The following is a 14880-nucleotide window of genomic DNA, read 5'->3' as shown; positions in this document are numbered from 1 at the left end:
CTGTTTATCCAATGAAGAGCCAGTGTTAAAAAGAAATGTTTTATTTGGCAGCAGCAGGATAAGGTATGGACAGAAGCACTTTGTGCATCAATATAATTTATAAAAACCAAGTATCACTTAAATTTACACAAAGCTGTTCACATTACTATCTGCATCAAACAACTGAGGCATAGCCATCGGTAAACCTGAACACCCTGGAAATGAGCCTAAGCAACATGGATTAACTGCTCACATTATTGGTAGGGTCTGATAAAAACGTCTTAAAGTAATTTGATTTGAGTGCTGAACATTGTTTTTAGTAGAGAGTTGTGCTCAATAGTCAAAAAGCACAAAAAAACAAAAAAACCCTGAAGTATAAACTGGTGCTGTGTTCAGAACATAAAATCAGTGGTGTATAAAACAAACATCCCCACAGAAACACCATTCACCCTGGAACATCAGCAGGTGACTCTTAATTAAGGCCGTCATTACATAATTGTTTTACACAGTGCTTGGTAACAGCGATGTTTAAGGCGAGCACCCGACATTCAGTCTCTCTGAAGCTCAACAACACCAGAGGTGTTCATTGGTCAGTCAATACAGGACCGTCAGTGATAGGTCAGTGGAACACCAGGGGCTGATGGGTCATTTGTCCTTCCTCGCCTCTGGTTCATCTGTTGGTGGTGTTGATGGTGGCGGTGATGGCGTCGCCGTCAGCTGTTTCATCTGTAGATCCACTTTGGCTCGGCGGTGTTTGTGGACCAGGTTGCCACCAGCAAACCCCAGGGCGCCGCCTCCCAGGGCGGCAGCTACCCCTGCAGCTTTAAAGCCAGCCAGCAGGCCAAGTGGGCCTCCTAATACACCGCCCAGCAGCGCCCCGGCAACCGGCAACACCGCCAACTTGTAGCCAACTGCCTGGAGAGACAGGAAAAAGAGATATGTTCTAGTTTAATTTAACACCGCTGCGCGCGCGCGCGCACACACACACACACACACACACACACACACACACACACACACACACACACACACACACACACACACACACACACACACACACACACACACACACACACACACCTTTCTTTGGTGGCATTAGTACTTTGTGGCTTCAAGACAGCGATAGAGTTTGGATGCGTCTTTCATGATCACACATCAACTCACAGAAGAAGGGAGATATTAGAAAATAAATACACAAACAGCCTTGCGTATGTAAATGTAAACCGTCACTTCCACGGCTGCATCAAAGCGTTTTCATTATCTCCATTTAGGAAAAAAACAATCAGAGAGATGTGGGCTGTGTGTGTTATTACAGCTGTTATCATCAGAGTGGAAGGTGCTCTTTGCTGATGGCAATTAATGACTGATTCCCTGACCAACCTCACACTCACACTCACACACACACACACACACACACACACACACGCGGACACTCACTTGATTAACACTTCACCATTAAATTAATCTAGTTCAAAAGCTGGCATCGCTTGTCCCCACCCCTGTGGCAGTTGAGGGAATGTTAATTTCATCTGAGCTGAGTTAAAAGGAGTCTGGGTGCAGGTGTGGAGGGTGGAGGAAGCGTGGGTGTCGTGTGTGACTATGAGTCTGTGTCTGTGTGTAATGCCGTTTGACCTGATGACAGATTACAAGCTTTCAAATGCGTTAAAACATCTGACGTCCTTCGCACCCGCCTTATCTCTCCACAACCTCCTCTAATGTGCGGCCCACTCCATCTACCCGTGACCTTACAGAGAGGTCAGCTTTCGTTTAGTTTATTTGGGTCAATTTAATTTTAAAGAAACTGCTTAAAAAGAATGCTTTATTGAAAAAAAGTTTAAAGGTCAGTGTGTCCTGACTGTTAACAGCACAGGGTTTTTGTTTAATCAGTCTGTATGCACAGACCCTGATGTAGAGCTCAAATAATTTACAGAGATGTTTTTGTTTGCTTTTTACTTGGTTGATTCACAATTTAAAGTCCACTTTAAGGTAGAAAATCTTAATAAAATAATAAATTTTGCCTGATTTCTTCCAAAAGATGCTTTTGCTGCTAATCGAATATCCCTGATTGTACTGCTAAAACAGTACAATCAGCCTGGTCTGGGTAATTTAATGACAATTTTCATACATTTTTAAAACATTTCATACACAGACTCATTAGCTAACTGAAAAATGATAAAATTATGAAAACAAGATGCCTGTCAATATTGTTCTGACCCTTTATTTAAACTCAACTACTCTGCAGATTACTGAGTAGTGTTAGCTGTGCTAGAGAGGCTGATATAATACATTTTTTTTCTACGTCACGATCTCAAAAAAAGAAATTTACCCTGACTGTATTTTGGTGCTGGCAGAAAACTCAAAAGCAAGCAGATAGTCCTAAAGGAAGCAAAAGAGGAAAGCAGATGACAGAGGGCTGTTTTTTTTAGTTATGTAAGCATTTACAGGTGTGACTGTGTGTCATCACCATCTCTGAGTGTTTGTAATTACAGTCCAATTACTCCACAGTGAGCTCAAACAAAGACAAACATGGACGGCTTCTTAGATTTCTCAAACTAAATGTAAAGTCAGGAAAATCTGTACCGAAAAGCACGATTGTTCATTTTCATCGTGCGCGTGCGCGTGCATGTGTGTGCCATTTGACAAAAACAGGTGATTCATTCTGGGTATTACACACAAACCTTTCGACATTTCAAGTGTGTGATACGTGTGAAGGGCACTGAGTCGTCTGCTGACTTACACTCAGCGCAGAGCAGTGTAAGGGCGTGCTAAGCTAAAGGCAGTGCTGCTCCTGGAAAACTATTAAACAATCATTTAAACCTCTTCTCAGTGCTACACACACACACACACACACACACACACACACACACACACACGTGCAAACATACAAACAAACTTCTCTTCTTGTCTCTTGTCGCCCCTCTTATCCCGCCTCTCTCCATCCCTCTCCTCTCTCTATTTCCTTAATTGCAGCTTTCCTCCGTATTCGAACAGATCAATAGGGACAAACGCTGTGGAATGGCTGGGAGGCAAAGTGCCATCGATCTCCCCATCTCCCAAACACATGCACACACATCAGATTATCAGCACACACACATTAATACACACCTTCCCCAGGCTCTTGGTCCCCTCCTCCACGTTGGCAGCGGCTGTGTTGACGTTGTCCTCTATGCTGTCAATCTTCTCCTGCTGGGACTGATGCGCAGGGGTTAGACACACACAACACGTATTAACACACACTCATATGCTAGCAAGCAGATTCACTTACAAACACGCGCACACAGACACACGTGTAAGCACAATTGTTGTGCAGATATTTTTTTACCCATCCAAATTCTGCTCCGCAGGACAAGTTAACAACAGAGGGGTGTGTTTGGAGGCTGCAGGTATATTCAAGGGAGATTTCAGTGAGGGTGGGGGTCATATGGTGTGTGCGCGCGTGTGTGGCATTGTGTAGATCTCATGAAATATTCAGAGTGGCAGCTGTCTCTCTCCATGTGAGGGTTGGATGGACACAGTGACCAAATAACAACCGGAGCATTTTTCTTCCTCAAAACGGTTTCTTTCTTTCTCTTTCTTTCATTCTGGCGAACTAAAAATCCGCTTCTCTTATGAATACCCGCGTGAAAGCTTCCTGTTATTTTGTGATGGTTTTCGGAGATTTTAAACCTGTAACCCTAGACTTAGAGATCGTGTGTTAGATTTTTCACATTTTCATTTTCTGCACCATTCTTCTTTCCAGCTTAAAAGCTGCAGTGGCACAGAGAATTGGGATAAAATGAGCGGCAACAACCAATTATTATAATTACTCTGATTAATCAAAAATTTGCAGATTTGGCTTTTACTAATAATTTAACCAGTAAAATGTCAGAAAAAAGTGGGAAAAAAAGCTTTAGCTCCTTTTTTAGCTCCACCAAAAGTGCCAAAGCCCAAAACTGTTAATGTAACTCTCCCATTAAAAGTGATCATGACCCACTGTTCACTTTTATTTTAAAAGAAAAATATCCTAATATAACCAGATATAATAACAGCACTCACAAAAGAAAGAATCTTGACTAGAATAGTTATTTGACGTTAACCATGTTCTGACTGTGTTCATGAGTTTTGGTGAATGTTTAAAAGATCCTCGTAGCTGTTAGTTTATAACATTTAACACCAGTAATTCCAAAACAATCAGACAGCTCTATTATTATAATACTGTAATGGGAATTAATTTCATGCCGTGTTTCTGCCTCAGTACAGACACAGAAACATACAGATAAGCCTGAAGGCGCCCCAACATCGGAACAGACACAAACATGACGCATGTACAGACACAACCACACACTCACACTCACTCAGTATTTCCACTGTGGCTGAGTGCTGGAATATTACTCCCCTAACGGCTCCTTTCACCCTTGAGACACCACAACATGTCTATGCTCTTTCTGCCACACCCCCTCCCCGTGCCTCTTTGTGTTTTTTCAGCCTAGCTACATCTTTACCCGCCCTCCTCTTCACTGTTAATCTCTCCTTCACTCAGCCTCCCTCCATCCCTAAGGATAAGACTGATAATCTGAGCCGTCTGTTCTCCACCTGCTCCGATGTATCCCTTGTTTCCCCTCCTCTCTCCTCCCCCTGTGAAAACCTGCCCCCCCCCTTTCTCCCTGCTTCACTCTCACTCATCTACTTCTGAATCTCTCCTCCGCTGAAGGGCCTCTGGGGCCCCAGCACTACTCTGGAGCTGCTCCGTGTAAGCTTGTCTCAGTGGGGCCTTACCAAGCAACGCAAGCGAGCACGCGCACACAGACACACACAGGTCAAATACACACCACCCACCTCCTGGAGGTGCTCAGACCTCTATCACATTGTTTTTGTTCACAGGGGTGGCTGTGCACACATGTAGACAAAGAAATGCAGAGCTGAGCGTTTGTACTCACATGGACGAGGATAGAAAACTCTGTCACCAAACCGCTCAGCTCCTTCAGATCCTGAAAGGGGGAGAAAAAAAAATAAATTAAAATGCTGTATTGATTTGTTTGAGGTGCTTATCGTACAAATCTACAGCTACAAAGTGTCCAGACTGTCAGTGAATGGGATTCATAACTGCATTAACGAGACTGACTAATTAGGATGTGCTATAGATCTAAATGTGTCTGCAGGAACAGATATCATGGCATACATGTGAAATAAATCATGAATTTAAATTTAGCTGTGTGAGTTTCAGGGTTCTCGTACCATGCTGATAACTATGACATGTCGCCTGTGAAAAAAAACGCCCGCTGTGTTGCTTTTAAAGTCTTTTTCCAGGTGAGAGTTCATGCATACGAGAAACCCCTCACCCTCGCTTCTCTATCAGCACACTAAAAAGGACCACAGAACACCACCCAGTCAGTAGCAGCGACTGTGGATACAGCAACAAATGTAAGGCATAGTTTTGTTGGTTTGCTATTATCCTATTAGGCCTAAAAAAGAAGAAGAAAAAAAAAAGAGAGATTGAAATTGCATGCCTGAAACAATAAATCGACTTCTTTGTTTGCTATGAGATCACAGCAAAGAAATAAGTCAAAACTTGTAGGATAAAAACACCCCACCATAACAGACAAATGATTTTTTTATTTATAATCAACACACAGGCTTAAAGCACGACATTTGTGAATATTCCCAAGGACTTCCTTCATTCATACATACATACATACAGCTTACCTAACAATTAGAACATATCTGACTATGACTGGCAGACTAAAGCTTGTTCCAGACGTGCATACCTCTTCCAGGTTATCCCAGGACTCAGCTGCTCTCTGATCAGGAGGGATTTCTGGGAGCTGGACCTGGCTTTGCCTGCCAAATCCTGGTACGTCGCTCGTATTGTCATCAGTGTGGCAGCTACTGGATGCACAGCTGGATGAATGAGTGGCAGGTGGTGACGCTGGAGCGGGCTGAGGCTCGGGGTTAGAGTGCAAACGGAGGAAGTCCTGTGCGGCGGCTGACGCCCTGTCTCTGACCGGCTTGATGAGTGCTTCCAGAGCGTCGGCGTCTTCAGCACGGACCCGAGTGCACAGCTTCTCCATCTCTCTCATGTTGGCTCTCAGCTGCTGCAGAGGCGCAGAAGAAGAGAACATTTTTCAGTTTGAATGACAGTGAGTGGTATGAATGTGAGGGAGAAGGGACACTTGGACGGCCAGAAGGACAAGCAAACCTGTGGTTAAATACAGCCGTCACTGCCAAAACAAAAACATGCAAGAAAAAAAAAAAAAAAAAAAAAAAAAAAAAAAAAAAATAGAAAATGTGACGAGGCAGACGTGGCATAACAAATCCAAAATCTCCAATCTGGAAATAGTAACATCTCAAATCATCTCAATATCAAACATACATTTTCCCTCTGGCATGCAGACACTCCAGTTGTAAAGACTGTTTGGATGAGAGTTGTGAAATTTCTTTCTTCCCTCATTTAATGGAACTAGATGGCATTCACTCTGTGTTCAAAGCACAAAACATGATCGGGTGACATTTTAAAATAAAAATAAATAAATAAAACACACTACTTTCTTTCTGCTGTCTACATCTGCCAGCTAAAGGAAGCTCACAGCTACCTGACATTATAGCTCAGCCGATGGGGAGTCCTTAACGTTTACATTAAATCCTGTCACCCTGTCAAGAGCACAAGCACGTCATCATCAGTAGATGCACTGTGATACGTCTGCAGGGTGTAGTTCAGTAACAATTAAAATGGTTCTTGGTCACAATGTTAAGTTTTCTGAGCAACCAGGTCATGATTTATATCACCCAAAAAGAGCACTTTGCTCTGACTGCAGGTTTACTTGTGGTTCCCAGAATATTTAAAAGAGGGGGGGCAGAGCCTTCAGTTTTCAGGCCCCCTTTCTGTGAAACCAGCTTCCAGTTTGGATTTGGGAGACAGACAAACTCTCTACTTTTAAGATGATACAGCATATAGTTAGGGCTGGATCATGTGACTCTGAATCCTCTCTTAATTACATTGATGGGGGCTTCCCACGATGAATGTTTCTTGTTGACGCACATTTTTCACTCATTATGCGTTTACACACCACTATGGTTACTTTGTCCTGTCCCCCTCCCCTTATCCCGAACCAGTGGCAACAGCTGGCCGCCCCTGCCTGAGCCATCCCTCTGTCGCCACAGCACCTGCTCATAAGGGGTCATATGTTAGTTCTCTGTATTATGGTAGGGTCTTTACCTTACAATATAAAGCACCTTGAAGCAACCGTTGTTGTGAGTTGACATTATATAATTAAAAGTGAATTGAATTCAATGATTTCTGTGAAGAAACATGCTTCTGATGAGATTTTTAAACTTTTTTTTTTCCTTTGGTGCTTTGAGCAGGTGCCTTACAGTTCACTATATTCAACTCACAGCTAAAACAATCATATATTCCATCACTGAAACCAATTCTGCCCAAAAACATATAACATAACCGTTCACACAATAGGAAACAAAATGATTTTTACTTTACACATAACATCAGTTGAATTCAAGAGAAAACACAAGTTCTTGTTCATTTAGCAATTGGCTAAATGAACTTCTTTGGCAATACAACACACACATATTCAGTGTGTTGTATTGCCAAAATGATGTGAACTAGAGTATTATGCAAAGGTTTTGAGCCTTCATATTTTACTTCCAAGCAATCAGACTGTCCTGTTATTTTTTAAAGTCATCTTGAACAATAGTTCACCAGACTTTGTGAAGGTCATTCAAAGGTTGTCTTTGGACTGATTTTACTCCGTTTCAGTCGTGTTCTTGTACCTGTCGATTATCACTGATTACCACTCAGTGTGTTAATAGACCTCTCTGCATTGAATCATATTTGTTATTAATCTCTGTCTCTCTTCCACAGCATGTCCTTTATCCCGTCTTCCTCCCTCATCCCAACCAGTCGCGGCAGATGGCCGCCCCTCCCTGAGCCTGGTTCTGCTGGAGGTTTCTTCCTGTTAAAAGGGAGTTTTTCCTTCCCACTGTTACCAAAGTGCTTGCTCATAGGAATGTCATATGATTGTTGGGTTTTTCACTTTATGTATTATTGTAGGGTCTACCTTGCAATAAAAAGCACCTTGAGGCAACTGTAGTTGTGATTTGGCGCTATATAAATAAAACTGAATTAAATGTTTGTTTCTTAAACCACTTAGCACTGACCACCGAGTAATTCAAGCATAGCAAGGCCCCAAACTCAAGAGATTAACTAGTGTTGTGTTTACACATAAATTAACTAAGTTGTCTGTTAATTTAATTGGATAGAAAAGCAAACATCACATCACTATCAGTCACGGACTGGCCTCCCCAGAACCCGCACCTCAACCTTATTGGAGCAGTGTGGGATCACCTTGACAGAGAATGGAAGAAAAGGCAGACAACACCCAAAGAAGAGCTTTGAATGAGAAGAAATCTGGCTAAGAGAGTTCAGGCTATGTTGAAGAATAAAGGTTGTCATACAAAGTATTAACGTTCAAGCTTGTTAGAACTGTACAAACTCTGATATGCCTCAGATTCTGTATTTCTATGTACGCTTTCATGTATTTCAATACATTGTTGCACCCATATTGTTTTTGTTTTTTTTCCTACCAGAATATAAAAGAAGAGTGGTGCAAGCTTTAGATATGAGGCTGAGGAACATCGCAGCGATCATCCCTCCAGGCAGCAGCATGACCTGGGTTCACAGGTTTTTGTCTTTTGTTTTGTTGTCAGAGATGTGCCAATAACACATTCTGCTAATTACATGACATGAATATGCATATGCATATCCTTGTTCACAGAAGCAAAAAAAAAAAACAACACACTAAAGGTCATGTGCCTTTTAGCCTGCAAATTAACTGTGACTGTATGTAGTTCAAACACAAATGCCGCAAATAAAAACAGTACAGACTCTGCTCTCCTGTGTTAAAGTGTTTGCAGTAGCTCGTGTGGCAAAAGTGGGGCTACTGAGGTCTGTCTGCAATCTTCTCTTGGGAGTTAGCTTGGTGCTAGGCTAGCTAGAGAGTATGTTATGGTGATGGGTGGGAAAACAGGCTTTTTTCCAAACAGATAAAATAAATCAACATAAGCATGCAGTGCCAATGATCAAAATAGGAACTCTGAATGACATAAACCAACCTATTTTCCTATGTTTGAACATTAAGCACACAGACAAACATCTAAAGCAGGGCAGACAAACTCCTACTCTGGATTTACACCATGAAGACATGGGAAAGCACTCTGTGTGGACCCCTGAGGGTTCGCCGGGTAATGGTGAGAGGATAGATGTGTGCCTGTATGGAGTTATTTCACCTTCAGAGACATGGTGGCTTCTAGGCAACAACATCCCCTGAGGCATTTCACACTCACTATGTGAACAAGTTCACACACATGCGGACACAACACAAGAAAGATGGATTCTAGGTTTAGCAGCAGCTCTTTTCTTGTCCTGATTTAGTAAATTTATATAGATAACGCTGTTTCCAAAAGTACGTGTTTGTGTATATGTACACATGCTGTTAATTCCAGCTGAACAGATTTCGTTGCTATTGATTTGCTCAACAGGAGGCAATTTTCTTGTCATCAACATCATGCAGCGTAGCTGGTGACATAGAGAGGGAGACTTCAGTCTCAAAAGTGGTTTCTGCTGTTGGATACTTCACTGTCAAATCACCTCCATCACAACTGTAAAACAATAAATAAAAAAAAAAAAAATACTGGCAGTGGCCAGTGGTACCCCTCAGCCTCCTAGTACACTGAAGGTATGAATTCCAAAACCCCACGTCCCCTCGTTCTCAAGGTATTGCATTCACAAGACTTTCAGAAAACTTGACCTCTCACCTTCAACCTTCAGATCAAGGTCACCGAGATTCAAAGTCATCTGGGATTTATCGATACCTACGGTATCAATTTAAAAGTCCTACATTGCTTCGCTCTCGAGTTATCACATTCATAAACTTGGGTGTCTGTGTTGCCTGCCTGCCTGCCAGCCCGCCCAGCAGAGTTATAACAATACTCCATCAACCCTATCTGCTGAGGAAGAGCAAAAGGTGTGCCTGAAAGTAGCTGGACCTTATGTTGAGTACTTGTCTCTGCGAAGCTGCTGTTTTTCTGTTGCTCAGTGACTTATTTCACACAAATCAGTATTCGTTTTAATATACTGGCACGCTTCAAAAGGCATCTGTTTGAGTCACAGATCATTTCAAACAGGCTTGATAACGATGACTGACACATTTCTCCTTCATTCAGACGTCACAACAAATGCTGCCTGTTTAAACACTGGATAAAGACACTGGTTGCTGCCCTTTTACTCTGTCTTTACTTCGATCTTCAAACTGGAACAACATGACAGGCACAGATCAGAAACATCAAGATCCGATATTTAAAGAGGTCATGGGGTGCACATTTTGGAGACAAAAAAATATAATACGCAGAGTCATGCTTGTTCAGGAATTTCAATAGGCGGTGAGTCATGTCATCCTCTAAACAATTGTCACATTCACTAAACAAACACATACACACAAACACGCCTCTGCTTTTCTATTTACTTCACAGGTTATCACTTCATACCTGAACAGTTCTGCTGGCATTAATATGCTCCTGATGAAGGCGATCCCATTGCTGGGTATGCTGGTACTGTGAAAGAAACTAGGAGTTATTTATCTGAAGGCTGGAAGTAAGAGTTTGAAAGTGAGGTTGTGATCCTGTGTGCAGCCAGATTTGAGCCGTCACCTTCAGTATGTTGTTATGGTGTTTCTGCAGTCTCTCCAGGTCTGTGGGCAGAGCCACTTTAATGAACTTGTGGATCGGTGCCTCCAGGCGCCTCAGTGTCAGCTTGTTGCCTTCCTCTGCCATGTGTCCCGCTGACTGCCCACAGCCAACACTACTGCGTAACTTTGACAAGACACCTGCTCAGCTTTATCTCGCTGCGCCCACAGATACTGTAAATACCAGCAGAGTATTTTAATATACAAAATTAATAAACTCAGCAGCACATGTAAGTCTGAAAAAACTGCCACCTCAAAAGGCCAGCGTCCGGCGGCATAACCAGACAGTTTGCACAAGTGTGGCCATGATCAGACCATTACTTACACTGGGGTGTGACAGAAAATCATATTTAACTATCCTTTTTTTAAAAAACAAAACAAAACAAAACAAAAAAACAGGCCAAACTGTTGTACACCAAATAGTTAAGCTTAAGTCATTAACCTTTTGCATTTGTTTATGAAAACAGACATGTACAAGCCATTCCCCTCTGTGTATCAAAGTATTCTAGATTCAAATGTGAGGCCATCTGTCTGACAGATAAAGCCTGGCCCAAATTGGTTCATGCAGCAAGACAATGACCCCAAGCACAGCAGCAAATCCACAACAGAACAGCTAAGAATGACAACAATCAAGCTGAGGCAACAGCTCAAAGTTAACCTCAACCTGATTGAAATTCTGTGGTGGAATCTTGGATCTACAAGCTACTGGATCAAATGGTGTACTCAGTTTTCCACAGGACTGCATAACAGAAGTGTTTACACAGTCAAAATGTTTTTAAGTACAGTAAATACTGTCATTAAAAAAAAAAATGGCAAAAAATAAATAAATGATAGAAACAAAGCAAACAAAAAACAGTGACAGTTACTAGACAAAACTCCAGTTTTTCGTGTATATTAATGTTTAAACTATCATTTGAAGACATGTATTTGGGCTTTGGTGAGGATAACTAGCTTGCAGCTTTGTATTCACACTGTACTGTAGATGTTTATAATAAAACTGATATATGTATAATTCAAGCATATCAAAGGCACTAAATCAAGTGACGAACCAATGGCATGTCTTCAGAAAACAGACAACTTAGCAAATAACCAATTTTAAATTAAACATTTTAAAATTGGTTAAACATTTTTACTGGCAGCCTGTCCCAAAAATACACAATTTGTTCTCGTTTTAGTCGAATCTAGGGCTGTTCGATATAACGATATATATCGGATGACGAAACGTCTATCGTTTCATTTTATGCTATTGTTTATTTCGTGGTGTCACAAAATAAACTGTTTACGGCAATATTTTTTTTTCATCGTTTTGATGGTCACTGTAGTGGCTATATTAATTTCTTAAAGTTCTCTCTTTCTCTTATATTTAATATAACCACACTACAGACGGACAAGCGCCTGTTTTTATGCTTTATGGTTAGCAACAACGACGGTAACACCATCGCGTGTCCGCTTGTTTATGTTCCACACAAACCTTTCACAATAAAGCTCAAGATCCTGTTAAGAATTTTCAAAATAAACTGAATCACGTGAAAGAGCAGATTATTTACGGATGAGAAGTAAAAAAAAAAAAAGAGCCGCCAGGTGCTAAAAAATAAACCTTAGACTCAAACGTTAGAACAGCCTTTTCCCCGCAGCACGCCGTGTAATAAATACTCACAAAGAAAACGGCGGCTGTTACAACTTATGGCTAAAAAATGTATCGTTTCATGCATCTGTTAAAACACTCGACTCCAGCTACATGACGCGCAGCTGTTAACACTTCCCGCAAGTCAAGCTGCACGAGATTCACAGAATTTACAGAAAATGTTACATATCGTTATCGGGACGATAGAATTCTTATATCCGGATATGAGATTTTGGTCATATCGCACAGCCCTAGTCGAATCCATGAGAAAAAATAAAAAATCCAATGTTCACACAGTTTGACAGGCATAAAATAGTGTGTTCGCACCAACATGGTGATTCCCAACAGCCATTAGGTAAAAACTTGGAATATTTCGGCATAGTGAGCAGTGTATCCTGAGAAAGAAATAAATGAAATTGGTCCTTTAGTTGAGTCACCAACTGTTCACTGAAGCCTCATTAGAAATGGTCTCAGTGGAAGGGTGGCTGTCAAGAAGCCTTTCATACGGAATAGAAATATGGTGAAAAAGGGCAAATTACACAAAAACCAATTTGGGAAAATAAAACATGCATGCATGCATGCATGTATGCATGTATGCATGTATGTATGTATATTTGCAACAGGTGTAATGGACTCATGAATACAAATTTCAAGGGAGACAATCATGAGTGTCTACATTCATCTGTAAAACACACTGGAGGCTCTGTCATGGTTTGGGGCTTGGGATATCTTTAAAAAAAGAAAAAAGAAAAAAAAACCTAAAAAAAAGCCATAGGTAATTAATTTTTCAGCAATGACATTAATCCCAAATACAATGTCAGATTCTCCAAAAGCATACCTGAATAGAAAAAGCACAATGGAACAGTCAGTCCTGGATTTTCTCCCCAGAGGCCCACATACAAGTGGCTCAAAACTTTTGCACAGCAATATAACTCTTATTAGCAATTCATACCAAAACAAACAAACAAAAACAAGAACAAGAACAAAAACACCAGGTTATTTTACTTGTTGTTTCGTTTGTTCCAGCGTTAATGGCAATTAACTTCGGAGTGACGTAAAGTGTTTGATGACGCCTTCTACTGTTCCCTTCAGTCCACATTTCGAGGCCACGTCGCACGAACTGTCCCTGAACAGAAAGTGAAATCACTCAGTTTGGCTAATGACAGCAGACTGGCCCAGCAGGTAACGCTAAATTAATCCATTAGTGTCACTAGCTAACTGCTGAGGACGTCAAGAGCTTTGTGAACGGCAGAAAACTTCCCAGACGGAGTTACTAGCTAATTCAGTAACTTCACCCGGATACAGGGAGCTATCAGCCCGCTGCTGAAAACATAAACTCACAGGGCGCACATCGACACTTACCAGTAAAAAGACAACTCGACAAAGTCATTTACACTCGCTAATGACTACTGCGAGCCTCCATATTGTGAAGAAAAACTTAAACGTTCAGACAACAACTCGCTGCCTCTTCGGACAGAGGTGTTGTTTATAAACAGCTCCCAGTACGTCCGCGAATAGTTTCCGACCACAATCAGCAGCCGCAGAACATAATGTTCCTCATCACTACCCCGTGATCCCTGTTCTGATAGCGAATCAGTGACATGTTTCTAAAATAATACTCCCGCTGACGGTAGTGTTTATTTCCCCCATCTGTCACATTTTATTGCTTCAGGAAAATGACTGTTTACCATCTGTTCTTCATCTAAAAAAAATTAAAAGATTTGCACACTCAATTTCTTACATTAAAAAATTTAGGATGCAGTAGCCACTAGTTTCACCCTGCCCTCCAAAAAGCCTTATTTATCTGAATATTGTTATTAGATTTAAAACAATATATTTGATGTTCTTTGTTAAAGATAAACGCTGACATAACAGCGAAACTGACCAGTTAAATTAACACAGATATCAACTTTTTGTGGCTACTTAACATTTCTAAGCTGGTTGGGGTTTTGTTCGGGCGTTTGGACTTCACAGCTTAGTCATTTCCAAGCTGCTGGCCTCAGCCCTGATATGTGGTCATACTGTTTTTTAAAATACACCGTGAAAGTGAAAATGTATGACATTTCAAAAATGTGTCATGGCCCTTTCTTTTTTTCTTTTCTTTTTTTTTTGCCAGCCAGACATTTAAACTAAAATGAACATGTGCTACAAATAAATAAATACAAGTTAGAAATGCTAGATTGTTCACACTTGCGCGTCTTCCACACCGCTTTTTACCGTGCGTGAAACAGCATCAATCCTGTGGAAGGAAACATTAGATGTGATATTTTTTGTCTGTGTTGCGTTTGGAAGAAAGACTGGGGTTCCCCCTCCTCTACTGTGAGATCAGCCAGCGTGAGTGGGTCTATTGCATGTTTCCACTTCTATTCTTCAGCACCTTTTACCTTTGACATTTAGGCCAACCCCCCACACACTCTTCCCTCAGCGGATGCTCCAATGCGAAGGGCCACAGCACACAGTCCCCAGCTACAGGGGATTTCCCCTGGTGCTGTACACATGTTGTTAATGTGTGTGTGTGTGTGTGTGTGTGTGTGTGTGTGTGTGTGT

At 41.4% G+C, this 14880-nt stretch overlaps 1 protein-coding gene across 3 annotated transcripts; it reads right to left on the bottom strand.

The window, feature by feature from the left end:
• Window positions 1-25: 25 nt before the first annotated feature.
• On the bottom strand, window positions 26-13891 carry stx17 (syntaxin 17). Of its 3 annotated transcripts, XM_082552789.1 has the most exons (9): window positions 13696-13891; window positions 13339-13459; window positions 13172-13246; window positions 10675-10883; window positions 10513-10578; window positions 5724-6050; window positions 4896-4946; window positions 3085-3171; window positions 26-894 (listed from the first exon to the last, which is right to left on the bottom strand). In XM_082552789.1, the coding sequence occupies exons 4-9, from the start codon at window positions 10795-10797 to the stop codon at window positions 625-627; spliced, it is 924 nt and encodes a 307-aa protein (XP_082408915.1). In that variant the 5' UTR covers window positions 10798-10883; window positions 13172-13246; window positions 13339-13459; window positions 13696-13891; the 3' UTR covers window positions 26-624. The 3 variants fall into 3 exon arrangements, with proteins under 3 accessions (XP_082408915.1, XP_082408914.1, XP_082408916.1); XM_082552788.1 differs by lacking the exon at window positions 13172-13246; XM_082552790.1 differs by lacking the exons at window positions 13172-13246; window positions 13339-13459.
• Between the last annotated feature and the right edge of the window lie 989 nt (window positions 13892-14880).

This window comes from Aulonocara stuartgranti (genome assembly GCF_965226115.1).
Source record: "Aulonocara stuartgranti genome assembly, chromosome: 11".
Lineage (NCBI taxonomy): Eukaryota > Metazoa > Chordata > Actinopteri > Cichliformes > Cichlidae > Aulonocara > Aulonocara stuartgranti.
This window is presented reverse-complemented; position numbering and strand designations above follow the sequence as displayed.

What these genes read in the sequence shown, in the direction of transcription:
- stx17 (XM_082552789.1), bottom strand. Translation starts at nt 10,797, where the DNA reads ATGGCAGAGGAAGGCAACAAGCTGACACTGAGGCGCCTGGAGGCACCG. An exon ending in ACCATAACAACATACTGAAG is followed by an intron (nt 10,579 to 10,674) that starts GTGACGGCTCAA and finishes TTTCTTTCACAG; the next exon opens with TACCAGCATACCCAGCAATG. An exon ending in CCTGGGATAACCTGGAAGAG is followed by an intron (nt 4,947 to 5,723) that starts GTATGCACGTCT and finishes TCCCCCTTTCAG; the next exon opens with GATCTGAAGGAGCTGAGCGG.